Source organism: Panulirus ornatus, chromosome 55 (genome assembly GCF_036320965.1).
Source record: "Panulirus ornatus isolate Po-2019 chromosome 55, ASM3632096v1, whole genome shotgun sequence".
Classification (NCBI taxonomy): domain Eukaryota; kingdom Metazoa; phylum Arthropoda; class Malacostraca; order Decapoda; family Palinuridae; genus Panulirus; species Panulirus ornatus.
This window is the reverse complement of record NC_092278.1, coordinates 16561808-16585808: the sequence shown is the minus strand read 5'-3', so window position 1 is coordinate 16585808 and position 24001 is coordinate 16561808. Positions and strand designations below refer to the sequence as shown.

At 38.3% G+C, this 24001-nt stretch overlaps 1 protein-coding gene across 15 annotated transcripts in view; it reads right to left on the bottom strand.

Moving 5' to 3' along the window:
• The window catches only part of Rab3-GEF (Rab3 GDP-GTP exchange factor), a 356394-nt gene that overhangs the window by 224303 nt on the left and 108090 nt on the right, over window positions 1–24001 (bottom strand). For 8 of the 15 annotated variants that reach the window (XM_071692877.1, XM_071692876.1, XM_071692888.1 and 5 more), the window contains 7 exons: window positions 23203–23413; window positions 18366–18467; window positions 17129–17245; window positions 12958–13142; window positions 10106–10300; window positions 8170–8373; window positions 701–829 (listed from right to left, as the gene is read on the bottom strand). In XM_071692877.1, coding sequence (XP_071548978.1) covers window positions 701–829; window positions 8170–8373; window positions 10106–10300; window positions 12958–13142; window positions 17129–17245; window positions 18366–18467; window positions 23203–23413 — 1143 coding nt within the window. The remainder of the gene's footprint in view (window positions 1–700; window positions 830–8169; window positions 8374–10105; window positions 10301–12957; window positions 13143–17128; window positions 17246–18365; window positions 18468–23202; window positions 23414–24001) is intronic. The other 7 variants (XM_071692887.1, XM_071692890.1, XM_071692891.1 and 4 more) reach the window with 4 other exon arrangements.

The following is a 24001-nucleotide window of genomic DNA, read 5'->3' as shown; positions in this document are numbered from 1 at the left end:
ACCAACTGTATTTTCTTTTCTTGTAAAATTCCTAACTCCTAATATCAAATGCCTTGAATTAACATATTAGGAAACATGATTCTGGGTCTATTTTGTTCTTCATAAAAGATGAAAAATTTTGTTCTTCATAAAGATATAAAATTTGTGGATGTTCACTTTAAGTATAACCTGTTGCAACAATTATCTATCTACCTATATCTCTGATGCCTGCTCTTTTTGGGAACTCCCTCAATGGGGTGATCTCAGCAAAAGAGTTTGCAAAACTGTTGAGCTCCCATGCATACATTAATCACCCAAAAATTTCTCATCAAATCATGAAACAAAAAGTTATCCTAATAACAAATGGCAATAATGATAAAAGTATGGATTCCATTACTTCAATGTTCAAACCACTTTCTTCAAAACTGATATTGTTTAAGGAATCTGCAAACATAAACTACATTTTGTTTCTTCAATGTGCAAAAGAAACACACCTATGCTAAAACTCAATGGGCATAAGTTTTATATAAATCTTTATTTCCTCATTAATAACAATGCTATGGAGATAAATGCAAACAGAACATCAAATAATAACTACTACACGGGCAAGCAACAACTTAGTGCATGTACAATGAATACGAAATGGATACAGCTAAGGCAAAATTATGAGTGCAAGTATACATGAGATCATGCAACAAAAACAGCACATTATGACACTAACAACATTTCTAAGCATCAGCTGGGAGCGTGGTACCTTGTCCATCTGGTTGAGCAGTGACCCCTCCTCACCACTACTCTGCTTCACTACCTCAAGGCGTTCTGTTACTTGACTACGGAACTGTTCCGTTAACTGTGAAACAAGTTAAGCACTACTCAGTGCCAAAAAGTAGTGCATGTGTTAACATGTGAAGATATACATGGAATGGTGTAGTTTAAAAAAAGTCCTGAAAACTATCAATTAAAAACAAAATACTTCTGAATGTGCATACATTTGTTTTTAACTTCAAAGCCAGTACAGAATATCAAACAGCATGTATAAAAAACCTATACTTACAGCATTTATACATGAAAGAGCACTATATTAGCAAAGATCTTAAAACTCAACAAAGCACTACTTTATGAAAGAAAATTAAATTGGATCCTTTTAACTTGAGTTACACTGCTATTATCCTCAAAAAATGAAACTTTAACTACATTAGAATAAATCTGTATAGACAAAAAAGCCAAAAACTAAGCAGCCATACAATCTCTGCATATTACTAACACACTTAATAAGTTTATGAATGAAGCAACATGGCAGAGTGATAAGTGAAGATGTTTCATGTGTGCTTTTCAATCTTTTATATGAGACATTTTCTTCTTAATATCACATAACATCTTTCACATGATCCCATACATCAGCATATATATCTTGTGGGATAATTTAACTATCAGTAAGATATTCATACAACTGAACACACAAATAAATTATATACCTTAATTTTTATCCAAAATGCCCCTTCTTTTCTTGTGAGATGATTCACATACACTGCAAGACAGACCACTGAGCTGAGGATGCCTCCAACCCTACAATCATCCCCCTTGTGGGGGAGTCACCTTCATCCATGAAGATGTAGATTCCTATGCATCATGGCATATGCACTTCCATCCCCCCCCCCCCCACCTACCCACACACACACATGAAGGACCAAATGGCTTCGACTCATTTATCACATTTTCATGTGTTGGCCTGGCAAAATATCTGATCCTTGTGCTTTGCTCCTACCTCTTCATGTATATGCATTCCAATAATCTTAAATTCATATGATTTTGTGGAGTTTGCGTTACACTTACGTTGTGGCAAACCTGGTTTCCTTACTATTTTTTCCATACAATTTCTCCTTTAAGGAACTCTCTCGCCTTTCGTTTTGGAGTTGCCTTTGCCCTTTTCTCCTTGGAGATAATTTTTCCATATCTGGATATGTTTGTCTAAGGTTTTGTTTGGTTGCTGTTTAACAAATGCTTTGGTCATCACTAACCTTACTCAAAAATGTATTTCCCAACTGTCATCAGGAAAGTTCTGTTTTTGTTGAATACAGCTTCTTTCTTAATGACTGTTAAGTTTATGTCTGTTCATCTAGAAAGCATGGTGCACAGCACTTGCTTTATGGTCTGCTTTCTCGGTAAATATCAAGGCAGAGACGGAAGGACAGGGGGGGGCCTCCCCCTGGGACTGTTTCACCATGGAGGTAGTCCACTGCCCCTGCATGTCCTGTTGGTCTGTCCCACTGGCTGTATCATGCTCTCCTATGAAAAAGGACTGGATCTTGCAGGGCTGGATCGTCACACCAATGAACTCAAAACTGGCCCAGTGGCAAACCCACCAGTGGCACCTATGCCCTACCTACCAAAAATCCATTAACAGATCTGCCAGTGACCCCTGGGTGTAAACCTGCTAACAGTACCTGTCACTGAATCAACCAACACTCCATTTTACTGGACTCACTAACAGACTCTGTCTGATCCACCTACAATTCCTGTCATAGGTCCTGACAACATACCCTTTAACTGTCTATATCTCTGATGCCCATTCCCTCTGAAAACTCCCAAAAAGGGGTGGCTATGGCAAAAGAGCCTCCACTTATCTCTGTCTTTACATGCCTCCCTTGCATATGCCATTCCATGAATTCTCTCTCCATTTCTTTCCCTCCAGAACTCTTCCACTCTATTTCCCCATGTTGCAGGTAGTCTTCCTCTCACACAAATCCCTTTAACCTTACTATCATACACTCTCCTTGTAACCTTGTCTTGCATTCTTTCCACATGCCCAAACCACCTCAAAGTAGTACATTTCACCTACTCTACCACTCCATAACTGATTCCTTTTGTATTCCCTGCCACACCAAATCTCTCAAACACCCCTCATTACTTCATTCCAGCTGGCCATACCACGTGCTCTTCTGAAATAAATCATTACCACAGCCAGGATTCTTGACCTCTATGACTCATCACATGCTTAAGTTCCAGCTGCATAGTTCAGGGCTTGGAGGCCTATCCTGTCCCTAAATCCTTTCTTCACTTCCATGCTTACACCTCCACCCTTCATCATTATATCAATGACTCTTCTACCCTGTACTGCTTCTTTCTCATCTCTCCTTCTGTATCACCAAATCTACCCACAACAGCTCTGAAATACTTAAATTCAGTCACCTCTTCCAGTCTTTCTCCCCCCCATATCTATAATCAGCTTAGTAAACTTTCTTCCCTCACTTTATAGGTCTTTGCAAAATCTATACTCTCACACTGTTTCCTTTTAAACTCCATTATTCTACTTTTACTCACAATTACCATCAATTGACTATGCTTTAAGACATCATAAAACACACTTACAACCTTCTGCAACTCCTCTTTACTCTCAGCAAACAACACAGTAATATCTTCACAAAAGCTTGTCACTAGCCTCCGTACCTCACTACTGCACTATCTCTACACCCCTTTTCCCGAGTTATGCTTTCATCTATTATCAAACCTCTAACTGGACCACATAAAAGCTTTACGACTAGATCCATCCACAGAATCTGTTATCATACCTACCAATGGATCTGAAAAGCACTAAGTCCAAAAGGGAAACTATACTTAACATTTGGAAAAACATCTCCTTAAGCTCCATCTCCCTTAAGCTTCAGTCTGGCAGCTGGTCCCACTGAGATGCCTGGATGCACCAACCAATCCAAGGACAGGTTCATAAAGTAATGAGTTTAAAAGGGGACATATTAAGTCCCCTCAACGAACCTAGCATTGGTGTAGCAACCACTTCTGCTACCAGGTAGAGACTAACAAGCTCTGTGATCAGATCCTCCATTAGATCTGAGAACTAACCTAGTAACCAGTCCCATTAACTGTCAAAAGGCTTTGAACCTACTGATGTATAGGACCATTAATGTAATAAGTTTGTTGCTGGTTGTTGCCTCATTTCTCAGACGTAATACATACTGCTTATCTGTCAGAACCCCTACCAATGAAGGTCCCCTGCCATTGTTTGGGTGACAGGCTTATGATACAGTCATCACTCAGGTCATGTGGAGTGCCCTTGATGATTCTCTGTGCAGAAGTCACATCATCCTCAACACTACTGGTGGCAACTTAGCAATTAGCCTCCAGTAAGTCCCTTTATGACATCAAAGAAGGGAACCTTTGGAGTCTGATGCTGACAAGTGTTTAGCAATACTTAAGTACATTACTAGGGGATATTCCTTGCATGGCAAAAGGATTTTATGATCATGGTCTTGAAGCTTATTATGAGACTTTTCTCTTATAACACAAGCTGAAAGTTCAACCTTTACCCTTCACCCTAAATGTAAAATATAAAAATCTGTGTTCATAAAATTTATGATTCAATGCAATCAAGATTACACCAACTTGCAGCATAAGTTACCAGAGATGGCCACTGTATACTGTACACTGCCATTGCACACTACCATTCTTGCTGTCTGAATATGCAGCAATTTAGCTCCATGCTTTTCTCAGTAATTTGTGCAATATTTTCATAAATTCTACCCATAAAAGGCATAGTGTTGGGTGAAGTGTTGCAAAGAGGAAGCATACTGCACTTACCATGATGGAGATCGTGGATATCTTGAAAAATTACATAAGTGTGCATCAGTAACCTTAATCTACACAGTGCTTTTTGGGAGTGGAAACAATGAACAAGTATAAAAGAAAAAAATTCCATACAAATAACAATTAGAACCTGCATTAGGTATAAAAAAAACCAATGTTCATGTTAAATTATATTCATACCACAATCAGCAGCCTATGTTTCTAATACCCGAAAAATCAAAATCTGAACATTGCTTGGTTCCAAGAATTATGGATTTTGCTCAAGCAGTATCTATGAATTAACAAGCAGAAAGAAAATACGTGTTCTGTAACAAGAAATCTGTTTTTTCTGCTAGATGCTGATGTACGCACTCTCTATCCTTACTTCTCCCTCTTTCAATACTTTCAGTGCAGTTATTTGCATTCTTTCAGTAGGGCTATTTGCCATTCCCTCTCATTTGCTTTAATGACACCAGCTGGCTCAGTTGTGGGCAAGAGGGTTACTGGAGGGAATAAGGGGTTCACTGTAATGAGCACCTATTCCCTGGAAGTAAAGATACTTTACATCATACAGAGGACTTCTATGACTATTCCTCTCTGGCACAGAAAACAGAGTTTTATATCTAAAAACTCCATTTCCAATCTTTGTTTTGTGATACAACTTTTATGGCAAAATGCCCATCCTGAGGAAGTGACTTACCTACCCACACCAATATCACTCTTGTTTCCCTAAGAACCAGGATTTCACACCCACACTTAACAACTGTAGAGTCAATTAATCCATTCCTTAAATTTTTTTATTTTCTACGGATTTTAGAATTCTTTTCAGTTCCTCTCCAGAAGGTGGTTTATATTCCCCGTCATTTTCAAGATACATGAGATCATATATGGATTCTGAGGTAAAAACAAAATGTATTTGTGGTCAATCATGGAATATGCACCCGACAATGAGGAGATATAATCTGAATCACACTGGGTTTCATCAGTCTTAAGGGTAGAAGTTTCCATCAGGGTGCATCTTGAAATCAAGGAAGAACTACTACTACTAATGTCTTAACAATCAGAAGTTATATGGCAAATTTTTGCTCTTACAATACTTCATTTATTCACTTTGTCATCTGACATAAGAAGGTATAGTACAATTTAGCCACTGGATCTTCAGCAACAATTAAAGAGCCAGTATGACACCAAACAATATTTGAAACAAACATCAACTAAGTTCCACATGGTGCTGTAGTGCTTATCCTTTGTAAGGAATTAAGGATGGACGTGATGTTCTTACATGAAATTACAGTCATGAATTTTACAAACTAAAAGATGACTGACATTTTTGTAATGCTCATCACAAACTTAATAAACAGATTTTTCAAAACCCAAACCCATTCAGATCTTAACTAGGCAACCAAAACACAGAACTAATTTAACCCTTTTGCCATATCATAATGAATCTGCTGCACTCCCACAAAGTGTCAAAATTGGAAAGTGTTAGTTGGTCCTTTTCCATTAATCTTTGATCAAGGAAAACCATAAATTTCCATATCTGATATCACTATTTCATAAAAGCAGGATCTAGCAGCAAGGTGGGTGGGAGAAAAGGAAAATGGAAATAAAGTACCTATGGGTGCTGCCTGCAGGAACGCAAAAAAAATAATAGTTAAGCAGCACCATACTGCCAATTCCATGTTACTCATGAAAAACAGTGTATCATCCTATCATAATATAATATTCATGATGTAAAGGGAACAAAAGAAAAAAAAATAATGCACCAGATTCAAAGAAACTATCAGCAGCCAGGTTTTACCAGCTTGTAAACCTTTGTCAACAATATCAAACATTACCATCATTTATGCCCCATTAAACACATTATACATTTACATGGCACATCACAACATAAAAAAGTGCAGAAATGAACAAGAAAAGAGATAAGTAGATCCTTTAGTTATCCTTGGGGACTGGGGAGAAAGACTGCTGCCCACACAACTTCTGCATGATGTATAAAGCAACTAAGAGGAGCAGGAGCAGGAGCAGGAGGCTGGAAATCCTCCCCTCCTATAATACTCTCCAGAAGACAAAACAGGAAGGACACAAGTGAGGATATTTTTCCTTTAAGGATCATTCATCTGTTCTTAGCAACTCCTTGCTCACTCAGCAAATAGCAAATTCATATGAAAGTTAAAATAAAAATAATCACTTACTGGGTGGTGACCATCAGCTGACTGAATCACTGTTTACTAGACCTTTATTGAGGGAGGGTTGGTGAAGTGTGCAGGATGTATATTTTTTTTTTTCATAGCTATGGACTGAAGTCATGTTACAACTTTAGTTATAATTCAAGTGTTACTGAACTTCACCTGCTCAAGGTTACATTACAAGTCAAAAGCCACCCTTGGCAAGGTTGTACCTTGGAAGTAAAGTCTCATCAAAGAAATTACCCTAAAGAAGTCTACATTTCCCTAGTACTGGAAGCAGCAAGGCCTTGGGCTGAACAAGCCTTTAGAAAGGTCCTAAGTAACACCATAACTTTTTAACAGACATTAGTCCCGAGGTAATCATAAATGAATTAAATAAAGTTGTACTTCATAGACAAACTATAAATAAAATATCTTTTAAAGATGGAATCATAATTCAAGCATCTGAGGATTAAGACTGTCTAAAGAACTTTTAAATGCAAAAAGGTATATGTATATATAACATTAACATGTTAATTTCTTGTACACAAGGAACAGTCATTTCATTCTCACTTTTTAAAATTTTCAGTATTAGAAAATCTTTATAAAGTAAATACTATACAACTTAAATACATAAATAAAATTGTGAAAACATTTTCCCTTTTCTGCTTGATACACCAATTGTGCAGCAAAATTTCTCAAACTGCTTTAAAGAGCAACAAAAATTGTTTACATTGCGCAATATTTCAGTTTGCATGCACTTATGCATTTCAATGTCCTTCTTTGACCTCTGATACTCTCTTTAGTACTGTGTGTTACTTCTCAATTTCAATCACTCCAGTGGTGTTCTATTTCATTTTGAATGCATTTCTTGTACAACAAAAATATCTTCCTCATCATAAAGAATTCACTCTAGATCACAAAAAAACATTACTGTTAACCTTCAATCAAATATTCTGTATATTCACTACTGCCCTGGGGCAGAAATGTAAGGTAAAGGAAGACCACAGGACTCCAAACTGTAGATTGGTCCAACTAACTTCAAATCCAATAGACCATACTGTGTCAATCTATTCAAAGGTCCATTTATCTACAAATATTAAATAAGAAAAATACTTTTATAGTCTAATCAGTTGATGATACATGAAAATTCATCCAATGATTCATTTCAAAATCTATTCAACATCTATCAAGACTGGAGTCCAGGTTGACCCAACAATCAGTGATGTTTCGGCAACTTCACACACAAAAATTTGTCAAAGCAAAGGCCACTGCTATTTCAGTAGCACCTCAAACTTGACAACATAGAAGACATAAGAATATCCTATAATGGTAACTGAAAAATAATAAAGTCATTATCATATATAAAATCTTGGCCACAAGATGAATTCCATCATCAGTTCATTCACCTGCCCCTCAAGAATTCTGGTGTACAGTTCCATACCTTGTCTACTTGAGAAAGAAATGATCCCTCTTGCGAATTCTGTCTTTCTTTGATCAACTCCTTTGCAGAGAAAGCAAATTGATCCAACAATGAATTTTGGGAGCACTGTCTAGTTGGTCCTCCCCCTGTACTCCCAGACCCAAGGCTGGATGCTCGTGCTAACATTGTGCTAAAGGAGCTCTGCTTCTGGGGTGCTGGGCCAGCCTGAAGCAGTTTAATCATGTTGTAAATAGATATCATCCCATGCAATATATCAAAAATGAGCTATTTAGTAAAGAGTATGAAGCAAAAACTACAGCTACGCATTATGGTAACACCACCTATAAAAAAGAATAATGTACTTACATGTGAAAAAGAAAAGCATAAAACAAAAGTATTCTCCTACAGGAAAGATCAAAAGCAATTCATTCTTAGGCACAAAAATGCCTTTAATTCAGTTCAAAGAAAAACTACCGCTCAAAATTATTGCTGTATTTCAAATGAAATTGAAACAAAACTAAATCTAAAAGTCAACCACTAGAAGCAATAATTACATGTAATGTACTTTTATATTATAGATATCACATATATATTTGGAAAAAAGATTGTACTTTTTCAAATTCTAATATGATACATGATCATTCAAATCTCTATATTCTATTCATATTGCTATTTACAACCCATTCGTACACAGTATCTTTCTAACTACTACAGCTAATAATTTAGGGGATAAGTCTTATTTCAACAATATTCTTTGTATAATGCTGGTCTTTTCCATTCTTAACTATCATGAATGAACACATCAAAATAATAAAGCTGATCTTAGCCAGAGACTAAGAAACCACACCAAGGATGAATGAGCTTTTATCAAAACAATAACATAAATCTTTGACACACTTCTTAATTCATTATCAATATCATTATACATAATCGCTGTTTCCCATGTCAGCAAAGGTAGTGCCAGGTAACAGACAAAGAATGGCCCATCCACTTATATACACAATATATATAAATGCCCATATATGCACACATACATACATATACATATCAACATATACATACACACACAGACATAAACATATATAAACAAGTACATATTCATACTTGCCTGCCTTCATCCATTCCTAACACTACCTCGTCCCACAGGAAACAGCATTGCTACCCCCACTTCAGCAAGGCAGCACCAAGAAAACAGACAAAAAAGGCGACATCTGTTCACTCTCAGTCTCTAGCTGTCATGTGCAATGCACAAAAACTACAGCTCCCTATCCACATCCAGGCTCCACAGACCTTTCCATGGTTTATGCCAGAAGCTTCACATGCCCTGGCTCAGTCCATTGACAGCATGTCAACCCTGGTATACCACACTATTCCAATTCACTCTATTCCTTGCATGTCTCTCACCCTCCTGTATGTTCAAGCACCGAATACTCAAAAAAATTTTTCACTCCATCCTTCCACCTCCAATTTGGTCTCCTGCTTCTCCTTGTTCCCTCCACCTCTGACATATATATCCTATTTATCAATCTTTCCTCACTCTAAATATGTATCAATAAATCATAAAAAATTCCTAATTAAACATGATTTTATAGAGCTGCACCATGTGTCAGTATTCAAAAACGTCAGTATTCAAAGATCATTGCAACTGAAAGCTTCACCCAATTTTCTATTATTGAGCTGTTTTTACTGATAATTCTACTGACCAAAATAAGTAAATTGTAACAGCAAAAGTCTATTACAATGCATTAACTGCCACATCATATCTTATTTTCTTTATATTCAACTTTAACTGCTACTTCATAATTCAATGTCTTGATATTTACCTTTAACTGCCATATATTTCATTATCTTGATATTTTTCTTTAAGTGCCACAACATATTTCATTTTCTTTTTATCAATTTTCAAGTATTGTGAAATAAAACTCCATCTAAAGCAAACCACCTGCTCTTAACTCACCCCCTTAGAAAATGTCCTTGGGCGTGGAGTTGTGGGTCTATCACGTTCTGAAGAAGAGGTTGCTATGGAGGCATCACTACTGACAGAAGGGGTGGGGCTTATGTGGGGAAGTGGTGACTGATTATTGCTCACCACTGTCTTTGGTGTTGTTGTTGCTGAGTCACTTTCTGGTGTGAAGACCTCATCACTTTTTTCCTGGCATGGTGATATCAAGATATGAAAATACAGTAAAAACATGAACAGAAAATGTACCAGTAAAACACTTAAGCCCCGTGCATATGGTTTTGTACCCCCTTATTGAATGTCAACTTTATCAAGACACAATAATTTCTACATAATTTATGTGTTTTAAGTTTGGTCCATTGCCATTAACCTAGTCTTTGAATACTGTGTACACAACCATGTTGTAGCATTTAGGTACAATACTTTAGAAGCTCTGATCCAACCTATAAAACTTAGCCTGGTATAGGACTAAACATAGTGTTTTTGATATAAGTTTGATCCACATTTATTTTCAAAGTCTACAGATAATGTGTTCACAATCTTTTAGTAACATTTTATAACACAATAGCTTATGACTTTGATCTTAAATCCCAAAAGTGAAAACTTAATTAACTGCATAACTTTGCCTGTGGTACCAGCGGTGCATGTATCATCTACATCCAATAATCTAGCCAAGAAATTTGATATACACAAGCCTTTGCAAGCATTTCAGTATATTAGACCTTCTAACCAAGACCTTGATCTTAAAAATTCACCAAACGTAAAGTTTTGTTAGTAGTATGCGAGGTACAAATCTGGACCAAATCAACTGGACAGTCAAGATTTACTGAATACACGTGCTGTCAATGCATTAAACGAGGGCATGTGAAGCATCTGGGGTAAACCATGGAAAGGTATGTGGGGCCTGGATGTGGATTGGGAGCAAAAGTGGTTTCAGTGCATTACACATGACAGCTAATGACCGAGTGTGAACAAATGTGGCCTTTGCTGTCTACACCTAGCAATATTATTATTCCAGTCCATTCATGGAATAATAATAACTACAATAATAATAACAACCAAGGTTCAGTAACATATTAGCAAATAAGACACTGGTCCTTGAGTCTGGCCACCCTTATCAAACATATGTGCCTGTGTGCAAGTCTGACCAATATCCAATCACCCAGTCATGAGATACTGTGCATCTATGTACTTGAAATTACCTATTTGCACTGTATATAGAGAAAGGTCTATAGCAGTGGGGCCCTATCCTATGACTTTTTGTATCATCAAGCAGCTTTGTATAATGCCTGCATTTACACTTCTGTTACTTAGCCTATTCTAACTGTACACTAAAAGAGTACTTGTATCCAGACAAGACTTTACTTTCTTTTATCAACAAACAATAATACTGCCTCATCAAAGATGACTTTTCACTTGCAGCATAATAACAAACAGGTGGAGCTGGTAACACCTTAGTCTCCCCGTAAGCCATGACAATAACAAAACTTTAATCCAAGCCTTTAACCTGAGATATATGAAAAAGCAAGCACACAGATAAATATGAACTTGTCCCATGAGGGCAAGGAAAAAAGTTTCCTAAACATAAAAAGTATTGCAAGCAGATACAAGGAAGAGTAAGGAGGTAGAGTCCCAGACCAAAAATGGTATACAGATATGAGAAATATCACAAGCTGTTAGATTCTTCAGATGGATCATCAATCAATATCATAATCTCAGGACCCCTGTTACAGAGCCCTTGCAGTATCAAATCTATTTATCTATCTAGATTTCTAATGTCTGTTTCCTCCAGGAACTTCCATCAAAGGGATGGCCATGGCAAAAAAAAATATGCACTTATCCTTGTCATTACATGCCTCCCTCACATTCACCATTCTGCACAATTTTTCACCATTTCTCTCCCTCCAGTATTCTATTTCCCTCTTCCTTAAACACTAACTTCTTTAATTGCTTTATCATACACTCTCATTATAAACTCGCATCTTGCATTTTCTCCACATAACCAAACCACCTCAAAGTAATACATTCCATCAACTATACCACTCCACTATTCATTCCTTTGCATTCCCTGCCACACCAATCTTGAATACACCACTCATTTCTCTGTTCATTCCATCTAGTCATTTTCATACCTTAGATTCCTAACCTCTGTGACTCATTCCACATCGATGCTCCAGCTGCACAGGACTATGGCATCCCTTAATCCTTTCCTCACTTCAATACTTACACCTCTACCCTTCATTATTCTGTTACAGGACCAAATGACTCCTATTCCCTGTATTGCTCTCTCCTTCATCTCAACTTCCACACCACCAAACTTACCCAATTAGCTCCTAAATACTTAAATTCAGTCAACTCTTTCAGTCTTTCTCCCCATATCTATGATAGTGTTTAATATACTTTCTTCTCTCACTCAATGGGACTTTGTAAAATCTATACTTTCACACTCTTTCCTTTCAAACTCCATTATTTTACTTTTACTAGCATTTACCTTCAATCACTTACACTTACATATATCACAAAACACACTTACAAGCTTCTGCAACTCCTCAAAGATATGCTACGATCAGACAGAGTCTAGAAACACCTCCAGTGTTTGACGCTAAATATTTAGAACAGAGAACAAAGCAAGAACATATTAATGGGAAAATGAGTCATGCGGTAAAATATTGTCCTTTATATTTCATCCTCATTTTCTTTTTCTCGTTTATGCTTCATTGGATACAGAAAATAAATGAATCACTACCTATATATCATCATCATTCCAGACATCATTCAAATTATAATACATGAAAATTACAACAGAATTACTACAAAATGCATAAGAATCCTATACAGTAATATCTCACCAGTGTTTCTGTTCTAAGTGGTAGTGGATGTAATGAAAGTGCAGGCGCTGTAAGTTTATCAGCATCTTCTAAGTTCATGACACCTTCTCCTGTTTCTTCTTCATCATCATCATCTCTCTGATCAGCAGAGGACAATGATGAGCGAGATGAGGAAGTCGACATGGATCCCGCCTGACTCAGTGCTGCTTAAGAGTGAAATAAGAAAATTCATATTTTTGTAAATAATAAATGAATACATGATTACCAATGTAACCTCCAAGATATTTATGGACATTTCTAAGAGAAGCTAAAAGCCTTTATTTACAAATAAATAAATTCATCCTTAGCTACAGCACCTTTGCATTTCTTCATCTCCTCATTGTTTTCAAGAGCTACATCTCTGATTTCCCTCACTACATCTGTTCCCAAACTACATTAGTTTCCAATTTAAAAGTACTTGTAAAATATAAACTTGAAGAGCGTTCCAAGGAATGCTTGTGTTACCTGCAGTGCAGCATAGTTATTTGAAATAAAACAGGACTGATATATTGTTTGTTAAACATCAAAGACATATGTATTAAGTTCCATGACCATGGATGGTATTTTCTTGAAGCTGTGATCCAGGTTAAATTTCAAATTAAACCTTTTAAAATGAAGCATAAAAACACATCAACATACTAAGTCTCAGGATGTTGAGAAACAGCAGCATAAAGTTTCATGGCCAAAGGATGAATTTTCTTCAAGCTATGAGGGGAACTGATTTCAGTTAAACATTTCTGCAAGTGGCCCAAAGCAGGCAAAATCCAAACTGGAGTAATGGGTGTTCTGGCAAACAATTCTTTAAATGCTGTAAAACATCTGTATGAAGTTTCAAGAGAGTCTTACTCAGAATTTTCCAGTTGTGACCAAGTTTACACCGAAGGGTAAAGTGTGAATCTTGATGAAAGATCACGGATGGACAGAGGGACAAAAATCAGACATAAGGACCAATAGAGGGAAGGAGAGATGGCGAATGCACAGACAATAACAGATGGACGAATGAATAACCGATAGACAACAACAATGAATAAAACTATTACTAAGTGAGCAAATGGATAACAGATAGACAACAACAATGGACAAAGCCATTACTAAGTGTCTGCCATGCTATGCTAAAGACAATATAATATTACACATAACCCACAGAAACAAGAAATGTATGGATTTTAGATTTTAGAATATTAAAAGTTTTTAATAAAACAGGAACACTTAGCAAGTTCTCACAATAGGGTAATCCCAATAGTCTAAAAACTGTAAATATCAATATAGTCTTCAGTAATATTTTTTTTTTTTCTTTTTTTCGCTGTCTCCCGCGTTTGCGAGGCAGCGCAAGGAAACAGACGAAAGAAATGGCCCAACCCACCCCCATACACATGCCTTGATTCAATCCACTGACAACACGTCAACCCCGGTATACCACATCGCTCCAATTCACTCTATTCTTTGCCCTCCTTTCACCCTCCTGCATGTTCAGGCCCCGATCACACAAAATCTTTTTCACTCCAACTTTCCACCTCCAATTTGGTCTCCCTCTTCTCCTCGTTCCCTCCACCTCCGACACATATATCCTCTTGGTCAATCTTTCCTCACTCATTCTCTCCATGTGACCAAACCATTTCAAAACACCCTCTTCTGCTCTCTCAACCACGCTCTTTTTATTTCCACACATCTCTCTTACCCTTACGTTACTTACTCGATCAAAACACCTCACACCACACATTGTCCTCAAACATCTCATTTCCAGCACATCCATCCTCCTGCGCACAACTCTATCCATAGTCCACGCCTCGCAACCATACAACATTGTTAGAACCACTATTCCTTCAAACATACCCATTTTTGCTTTCCGAGATAATGTTCTCGACTTCCACACATTCTTCAAGGCTCCCAGAATTTTCGCCCCCTCCCCCACCCTATGATCCACCTCCGCTTCCATGGTTCCATCCGCTGCCAGATCCACTCCCAGATATCTAAAACACTTCACTTCCTCCAGTTTTTCTCCATTCAAACTCACCTCCCAATTGAATTGACCCTCAACCCTACTGTACCTAATAACCTTGCTCTTATTCACATTTACTCTTAACTTTCTTCTTTCACACACTTTACCAAACTCAGTCACCAGCTTCTGCAGTTTCTCACATGAATCAGCCACCAGCGCTGTATCATCAGTGAACAACAACTGACTCACTTCCCAAGCTCTCTCATCCCCAACAGACTTCATACTTGCCCCTCTTTCCAAAACTCTTGCATTCACCTCCCTAACAACCCCATCCATAAACAAATTAAACAACCATGGAGACATCACACACCCCTGCCGCAAACCTACATTCACTGAGAACCAATCACGTTCCTCTCTTCCTACACGTACACATGCCTTACATCCTCGATAAAAACTTTTCACTGCTTCTAACAACTTGCCTCCCACACCATATATTCTTAATACCTTCCACAGAGCATCTCTATCAACTCTATCATATGCCTTCTCCAGATCCATAAATGCTACATACAAATCCATTTGCTTTTCTAAGTATTTCTCACATACATTCTTCAAAGCAAACACCTGATCCACACATCCTCTACCACTTCTGAAACCACACTGCTCTTCCCCAATCTGATGCTCTGTACATGCCTTCACCCTCTCAATCAATACCCTCCCATATAATTTACCAGGAATACTCAACAAACTTATACCTCTGTAATTTGAGCACTCACTCTTATCCCCTTTGCCTCTGTACAATGGCACTATGCACGCATTCCGCCAATCCTCAGGCACCTCACCATGAGTCATACATACATTAAATAACCTTACCAACCAGTCAACAATACAGTCACCCCCTGTAATTCCATAACAGCTCAAAAGGGTCACATGTACAATATCCCCTGTGAAAAGTGTGATCAGTTTTACACTGGTCAAATTGGTAAGGTTCTTAATATCAGGGTTAAGCAACATAAAAAAGGTGTTCGGTATGGTCAACAATCTAATGCAATATCTAGCACTCCATATGGCTCCTCCATCAGAAAGACATACAAGTTACAGGAAAGTAGACTGCCCAGGTTTCACACAGTATATTGAAAAAAAAACTCCAAACCTTACGTATAGGTAATTTCCAGTCAATAAATCATGCTATCACACACTTCATCAGCTTCTCTTCCCAAACCAGCAAAAATCACCTGCACAAGAACATGAAAAGAAATATAACCCAAACTTCTCCCCGCAATTTAAACAGCTCATAAAACAAAGAAACAAGCTTAGACATAACTAATCATCAGTAAAGTTCAGAAAAAAAATCCACCCTAAATACCATCACCAACTTCATCATTGAAAGGCAAACTACTACGTGGCACTCCGTCCTCAACACAATGAACCATGGGATACACAGCAACTACCTCTGATGTACTTTAGAGGTTGGAGATCCACGCTTCCCCTACAATAATGTCTAGCTACCATTCATGAGGCTATTCTGATCTATTCCAACAACATAACTTCTCCCAAAGAAATACAAAAATAATCATGAAACATAACTCAAAAATCAATAACCAACCAACATCACCCCTAATCAGGAAAGTCATGAAAATCCTCATAAAATGTATCCTAAAACTGGCCAACCATCCTTCACTTCTATCAATACAAGCAATGCAACTAAAACCTTAAAGAGCTCTCCTACAACATGCCCTGAAAACACAAACTTACAGACATCTTCAACCACTCCTAACATCTGGAACTTCTTAGTATAATACCAGTTTTAAAGCCTTCCAAACCTCCTTACATCCCCAACCACCTAAACCAACACATTACTTCTGTCTTTAGTATTTAAACCCTATGAAAAACTGATCCACAACAGATTAATGCAAAATCCTACTCACCTTCATAGGCACAACTGATCCACCTCTACAGGGTGACCTCATAGAACACATGACTTCTCTCATGTCACACTACCCATTCCATATGAATGATTTAACAAAAATTTGTAATCTATGATTGTAACGACACAATTTTTCATAAATACTCCATACTCAGAAAAATTACCAAATGAAAATTTCCAACTGCTGAACTCTTAATCTATGCTGAACAAGATAGTACTTTCATATTATAAAATTGCTCAAAGCCTGTAGTCATATCCTACGAAGTATTTTAGGTACAATAAAAGCTTACCCGAATCTGAGGATACAGCCCCAGGAAGCTGAAGGCAGGAAGGAGGATGAAAGACTGAGCGAGGGTCTAGGCCAGAGGATAAAGTTGCCTTCTCCTTTTCTGTTGCAGCACCACATCCTGAAGAGCAAAAATCACAATAAAAATGATGATTTCTGAAAAAATAATGTTACTGAAATACACATAATCTGACTGCTTCTGAATACTGTATCAGCTCTAATATGCTGAAAGAAGTACCCAATATAAACACCCACACCTAAAATATGCAAATTTATTGATTATCATTATCAATTTGAGGGAACAAAAGTAGGACTGGAGTTCAGTTATGGAGACTCTACTGCTGCAGTCACCCCTGAGGGAGAGTTTCCAGAGGGAAAGGGCATCAGAGATACAGATACAGATACAAATAGATAGTTTCAGATCTTTAACACTGCCTGAGCCAAGAAGAACAGAGACTTGATAAGAAGGCAGGGAAGTTAACCAAAACAGCTGGGACAGTATATTATCAAACACAAACAAAAAAGGAAAAGTAGTGAAACTTTTATTCAAACTGGATTATAATCTGGTATGGATTCATATAAGGGCATTTATTAAAACCAGTCAATTGGGACAAGATCATTAAGGATAAGTCACACAGTAGAAATGAAGGATGTATCACCAGTGAATAAATGTTTGGGGACATCATGGGCAATCATCAAGAAATGTGATAAAAAGGTAAAACAACCGGAGTTGAAAATGAAGAAATTGAGGAATCAAATTATGGACTTGAAGGGAGTCATGAGACATGAAAGGAACTCACAGAATTAGAGACTGAAGTGAATGATCATGAATACAGAACCATATAAGAAGAGGGGAGTTCAAAAGGCACACAAGCAAAACAAAAACAAAAAAAAGAAATCCCAAAAGGAGCTGTTCTGGAAGTCCTAGAAAATGGTGAGAAAGGTATAAAAACAACTGAAAACGGTGGGCAGGCAGTGACAGAAAGAGCAATATCTAGGGCAAGCTTACCATTCCTCAAATTTCACTCAACAAGAAGACCTATATAATGAAAACACACAGTAATCAAATTGAAAAAACATGTGGCCCAATAAGATTTCCCAGATAGATACTAAATACCTGCAACTTGAGAAATTCTAAATAGCAATGGAAAAAAATAATCTGCATGATCTACTGCTTTCCTTAAAAAATAAAGTCATATATAAATACATCTCACAAACTAATAAGCTAATAATGACAGTACCTGGGGAGAGGTCAGATGACTGCATCTCAGAAACAAAATCACTCAAGGAGGAGTAAGAACTGCTGGTGCTTTCACCACCCTCAGAGTCACTACCACTCTCATCTGGAAAATACAAAAGACCAAATTTCTAAACATTATTATATATTTTCTAATCATACTTTGTCACTGTCTCCCACGTTAGCGAGGTAGCGCAAAGAAACAAGAAAGAATGGCCCAACCCACCCACATACACATGTATATACATACAAATAAACACATGCACATATACATACCTATACATTTTGAAATATACATATATATATATACATACATAAGTATACGTATGTAAGTAGGAGAGATGGCCAGAGAGCGTTATTGGATTACGTGTTACTTGACAGGCGCGCGAAAGAGTGACTTTTGGATGTAAATGTGCTGAGAGGTGCAACTGGAGGGATCTCTGATCATTATCTTGTGGAGGCTAAGGTGAAGATTTGTATGGGTTTTCAGAAAAGAAGACTGAATGTTGGGGTGAAGAGGGTGGTGAGAGTAAGTGAGCTTGGGAAGGAGACTTGTGTGAGGAAGTACCAGGAGAGACTGAGTACAGAATGGAAAAAGGTGAGAACAATGGAAGTAAGGGGAGTGGGGGAGGAATGGGATGTATTTAGAGAATCAGTGATGGATTGCGCAAAAGATGCTTGTGGCATGAGAAGAGTGGGAGGTGGGTTGATTAGAAAGGGTAGTGAGTGGTGGGATGAAGAAGTAAGATTATTAGTGAAAGAGAAGAGAGAGGCATTTGGACGATTTTTGCAGGGAAAAAATGCAATTGAGTGGGAGAGGTATAAAAGAAAGAGACAGGTCAAGAGAAAGGTGCAAGAGGTGAAAAAGAGGGCAAATGAGAGTTGGGGTGAGAGTATCATTAAATTTTAGGGAGAATAAAAAGATGTTCTGGAAGGAGGTAAATAAAGTGCGTAAGACAAGGGAGCAAATGGGAACTACAGTGAAGGGCGCAAATGGGGAGGTGATAACAAGTAGTGGTGATGTGAGAAGGAGATGGAGTGAGTATTTTGAAGGTTTGTTGAATGTGTTTGATGATAGAGTGGCAGACATAGGGTGTTTTGGTCGAGGTGGTGTGCAAAGTGAGAGGGTTAGGGAAAATGATTTGGTAAACGGAGAAGAGGTAGTAAAAGCTTTGCGGAAGATGAAAGCCGGCAAGGCAGCAGGTTTGGATGGTATTGCAGTGGAATTTATTTAAAAAAAGGGGGTGACTGTATTACTGACTGGTTGGTAAGGTTATTTAATGTATGTATGACTCATGGTGAGGTGCCTGAGGATTGGCGGAATGCGTGCATAGTGCCATTGTACAAAGGCAAAGGGGATAAGAGTGAGTGCTCAAATTACAGAGGTATAAGTTTGTTGAGTATTCCTGGTAAATTATATGGGAGGGCATTGATTGAGAGGGTGAAGGCATGTACAGAGCATCAGATTGGGGAAGAGCATTGTGGTTTCAGAAGTGGTAGAGGATGTGTGGATCAGGTGTTTGCTTTGAAGAATGTATGTGAGAAATACTTAGAAAAGCAAATGGATTTGTATGTAGCATTTATGGATCTGGAGAAGGCATATGATAGAGTTGATAGAGATGCTCTGTGGAAGGTATTAAGAATATATGGTGTGGGAGGCAAGTTGTTAGAAGCAGTGAAAAGTTTTTATCGAGGATGTAAGGCATGTGTATGTGTAGGAAGAGAGGAAAGTGATTGGTTCTCAGTGAATGTAGGTTTGCGGCAGGGGTGTGTGATGTCTCCATGGTTGTTTAATTTGTTTATGGATGGGATTGTTAGGGAGGTAAATGCAAGAGTTTTGGAAAGAGGGGCAAGTATGAAGTCTGTTGGGGATGAGAGAGCTTGGGAAGTGAGTCAGTTGTTGTTCACTGATGATACAGCGCTGGTGGCTGATTCATGTGAGAAACTGCAGAAGCTGGTGACTGAGTTTGGTAAAGTGTGTGAAAGAAGAAAGTTAAGAGTAAATGTGAATAAGAGCAAGGTTATTAGGTACAGTAGGGTTGAGGGTCAAGTCAATTGGGAGGTAAGTTTGAATGGAGCAAAACTGGAGGAAGTAAAGTGTTTTAGATATCTGGGAGTGGATCTGGCAGTGGATGGAACCATGGAAGCAGAAGTGGATCATAGGGTGGGAGAGGGGGCGAAAATCCTGGGAGCCTTGAAGAATGTGTGGAAGTCGAGAACATTATCTCGGAAAGCAAAAATGGGTATGTTTGAAGGAATAGTGGTTCCAACAATGTTGTATGGTTGCGAGGCGTGGGCTATGGATAGAGTTGTGCACAGGAGGATGGATGTGCTGGAAATGAGATGTTTGAGGGCAATGTGTGGTGTGAGGTGGTTTGATCGAGTAAGTAACGTAAGGGTAAGAGAGATGTGTGGAAATAAAAAGAGCGTGGTTGAGAGAGCAGAAGAGGGTGTTTTGAAATGGTTTGGGCACATGGAGAGAATGAGTGAGGAAAGATTGACCAAGAGGATATATGTGTCGGAGGTGGAGGGAACGAGGAGAAGTAGGAGACCAAATTGGAGGTGGAAAGATGGAGTGAAAAAGATTTTGTGTGATCGGGGCCTGAACATGCAGGAGGGTGAAAGAAGGGCAAGGAATAGAGTGAATTGGATCGATGTGGTATACCGGGGTTGACGTGCTGTCAGTGGATTGAATCAGGGCATGTGAAGCGTCTGGGGTAAACCATGGAAAGCTGTGTAGGTATGTATATTTGCGTGTGTGGACGTATGTATATACATGTGTATATGGGTGGGTTGGGCCATTTCTTTTGTCTGTTTCCTTGCGCTACCTCGCAAACGCAGGAGACAGCGACAAAGCAAAAAAAAAAAAAAAAAGAAAAAATATACATACACAGACATATACATCATTCATATACATAATTCATACTTACTGCCTTTATTCACTCCCGTCGCCACCCTGCCACACATGAAATGACAGCCCCCTCCCCCTGCACAAGGTAGCGCTAGGAAAAGACAACAAAGGCCACATTTGTTCACACTCAGTCTCTAGCTGTCATGTATAATGCACCGAAACCACAACTCCCTTTACACATCCAGGCCCCACACAACTTTCCATGGTTTACCTCAGACGTTTCACATGCCCTGGTTCAATCCATTGACAGCAAGTCCACCCCGGTATACCACATCGTTCCAATTCACTCTATTCCTTGCACACCCTCCTTCACCCTCCTGTATGTTCAGGCCCTGATTGCTCAAAATCTTTTTCACTCCATCCTTCCACCTCCAATTTGGTCTCCCACTTCTCCTTGTTCCGTTCACCTCTGACACATTTATCCTCATTGTCAATCTTTCCTCACTCACTCTCTCCATGTGCCCAAACCATTTCAATACACCCTTTTCTGCTCTCTCAACCACTCTCTCTTTATCACCACACATCTCTCTTACCCTTTCATTACTTACTCGATCAAACCATCTCACACCACATACTGTCCTCAAACATCTCATTTCCAACACATCCACCCTCCTCTGCACAACCCTATCTACAGCCCATGCCTCGCAACCATATAACATTGTTGGAACCACTATTCCTTCAAACATACCCATTTTTGCTTTCCAGGATAATGTTCTCGCCTTCCACACATTTTTCAATGCTCCCAGAACTTTCGCCCCCTCCCTTACCCTGTGACTCACTTCCACTTCCATGGTTCCATCCGCTGCCAAATCCACTCCCAGATATCTAAAACACTTTACTTCCTCCAGTTTTTCTCTATTCAAACTTACCTCCCAATTGACTTGTCCCTCAACAATACTGTACCTAATAACCTTGCTCTTATTCACATTCACTTTCAGCTTTCTTCTTTCACACACTTTACCAAACTCAGTCACCAGCCTCTGCAGTTTTTTACCCGAATCAGCCACCAGCACTGTATCATCAGCGAACAACAACTGACTTGCTTCCCAAGCCCTCTCATCCACAACAGACTTCATACTTGCCCCTCTCTCCAAAACTCTTGCATTCACCACCCTAACAACCCCATCCAAAAACAAATTAAACAACCATGGAGACATCACGCACCCCTGCCGCAAACCGACATTCACTGACAACCAATCACTTTCCTCTCTTCCTACCCATACACAAGCCTTACATCCTCGATAAAATCTTTTCACTGCTTCCAGCAACTTGTCTCCCACACCATATATTCTTAATACCTTCCACAGAGCATCTCTATCAATTCTATCATATGCCTTTTCCAGATCCATGAATGCTACATACAAATCCATTTGTTTTTCTAAGTATTCTAGTTAACCACTCAACAATACAATCCTCCATTTCTAAAGACATTCAAATTTAATTCCAAATTATCCTTAGAAAAAAGTGAAAACAGAATAACATTTGAGTATTTCTTTCATGTCATAGAAGGTAATCAAGATAGTTAAGAGGTGGGGCTGGAAATCCTCTGACAAAAGGGAAAACAGAATAACATCTGAGTATTTCTTTCATGCCATAGAAGGTAATCAAGATGAGTAAGAGGTGGGGCTGGAAACCCTCCCCTCAAGTACTATTTTCCAGGAGAAGTAACAGAAAGAAGCCAATTTTTTTTTCTCTCTCTATGGTTCCTGCACCTGTTCATGATGCTACCTTTCTCATGTGAGAAATATCGAAAATGTATGAAATACACATGAAAACATATCACCCTATTACATTTTGTATCACACAAATACAAAATTTGTACATTCACTTGTACAACAAGGCATTATTACTTTATGAGCTAATCAGTAATGATACTGAAATATGATGTACAATATGAAACCATAAGCAAACTACAATGCATATTACATACCTGTTGGAGGATTATCAACCTGTGTGCCAGCTCTAAGTGTTGCACCCAAAGAGCTGCCTTCCTGCCACACTCTGAATCCTATAGGCTCTAGGGTGTGGGCAAACCACTTGCTCTTGTCACCTATTAGTGTAGGATCAAACACTCCTGTGTTAACCCTCAGAAAGGCCATATTTGAAGGTGTTATGGACCACTCTGCTAAAAATTCTACCGCCTGTAAATAAGTTATGAATAAATACCACAACAACATGCACAAAAAATATGTATTGGTATTTTTCATAATTTCTATACTTACATTACCAAATACAACACTAAATCAATCTAATGAAGCACAGTAATATCTTTGTTATCCAAAATACTTGAGGAAATAAGCCGTTGCAGAAATCTTTTTTTTTTTTTTTTTTTTTTGACTATTCACAAGTTTTCAACATATCAAATAATTCAGATATTGTGAAAACAAAATTTTAGGCTGCTTAAAGGTTTTTAATATTTATTTATTTATTTTGCTTTGCCGCTGTCTCCCGCGTTTGCGAGGTAGCGCAAGGAAACAGACGAAAGAAATGGCCCAACTCACCCCAATACACATGTATATACATACATGTCCACACACGCAAATATACATACCTATACATCTCAATGTACACATTATATACACACACAGACACATACATATATACCCATGCACACAATTCACACTGTCTGCCTTTATTCATTCCCATCGCCACCTAGCCGCACATGGAATACCATCCCCCTTCCCCCTCATGTGTGCGAGGTAGCGCTAGGAAAAGAAAACAAAGGCCCC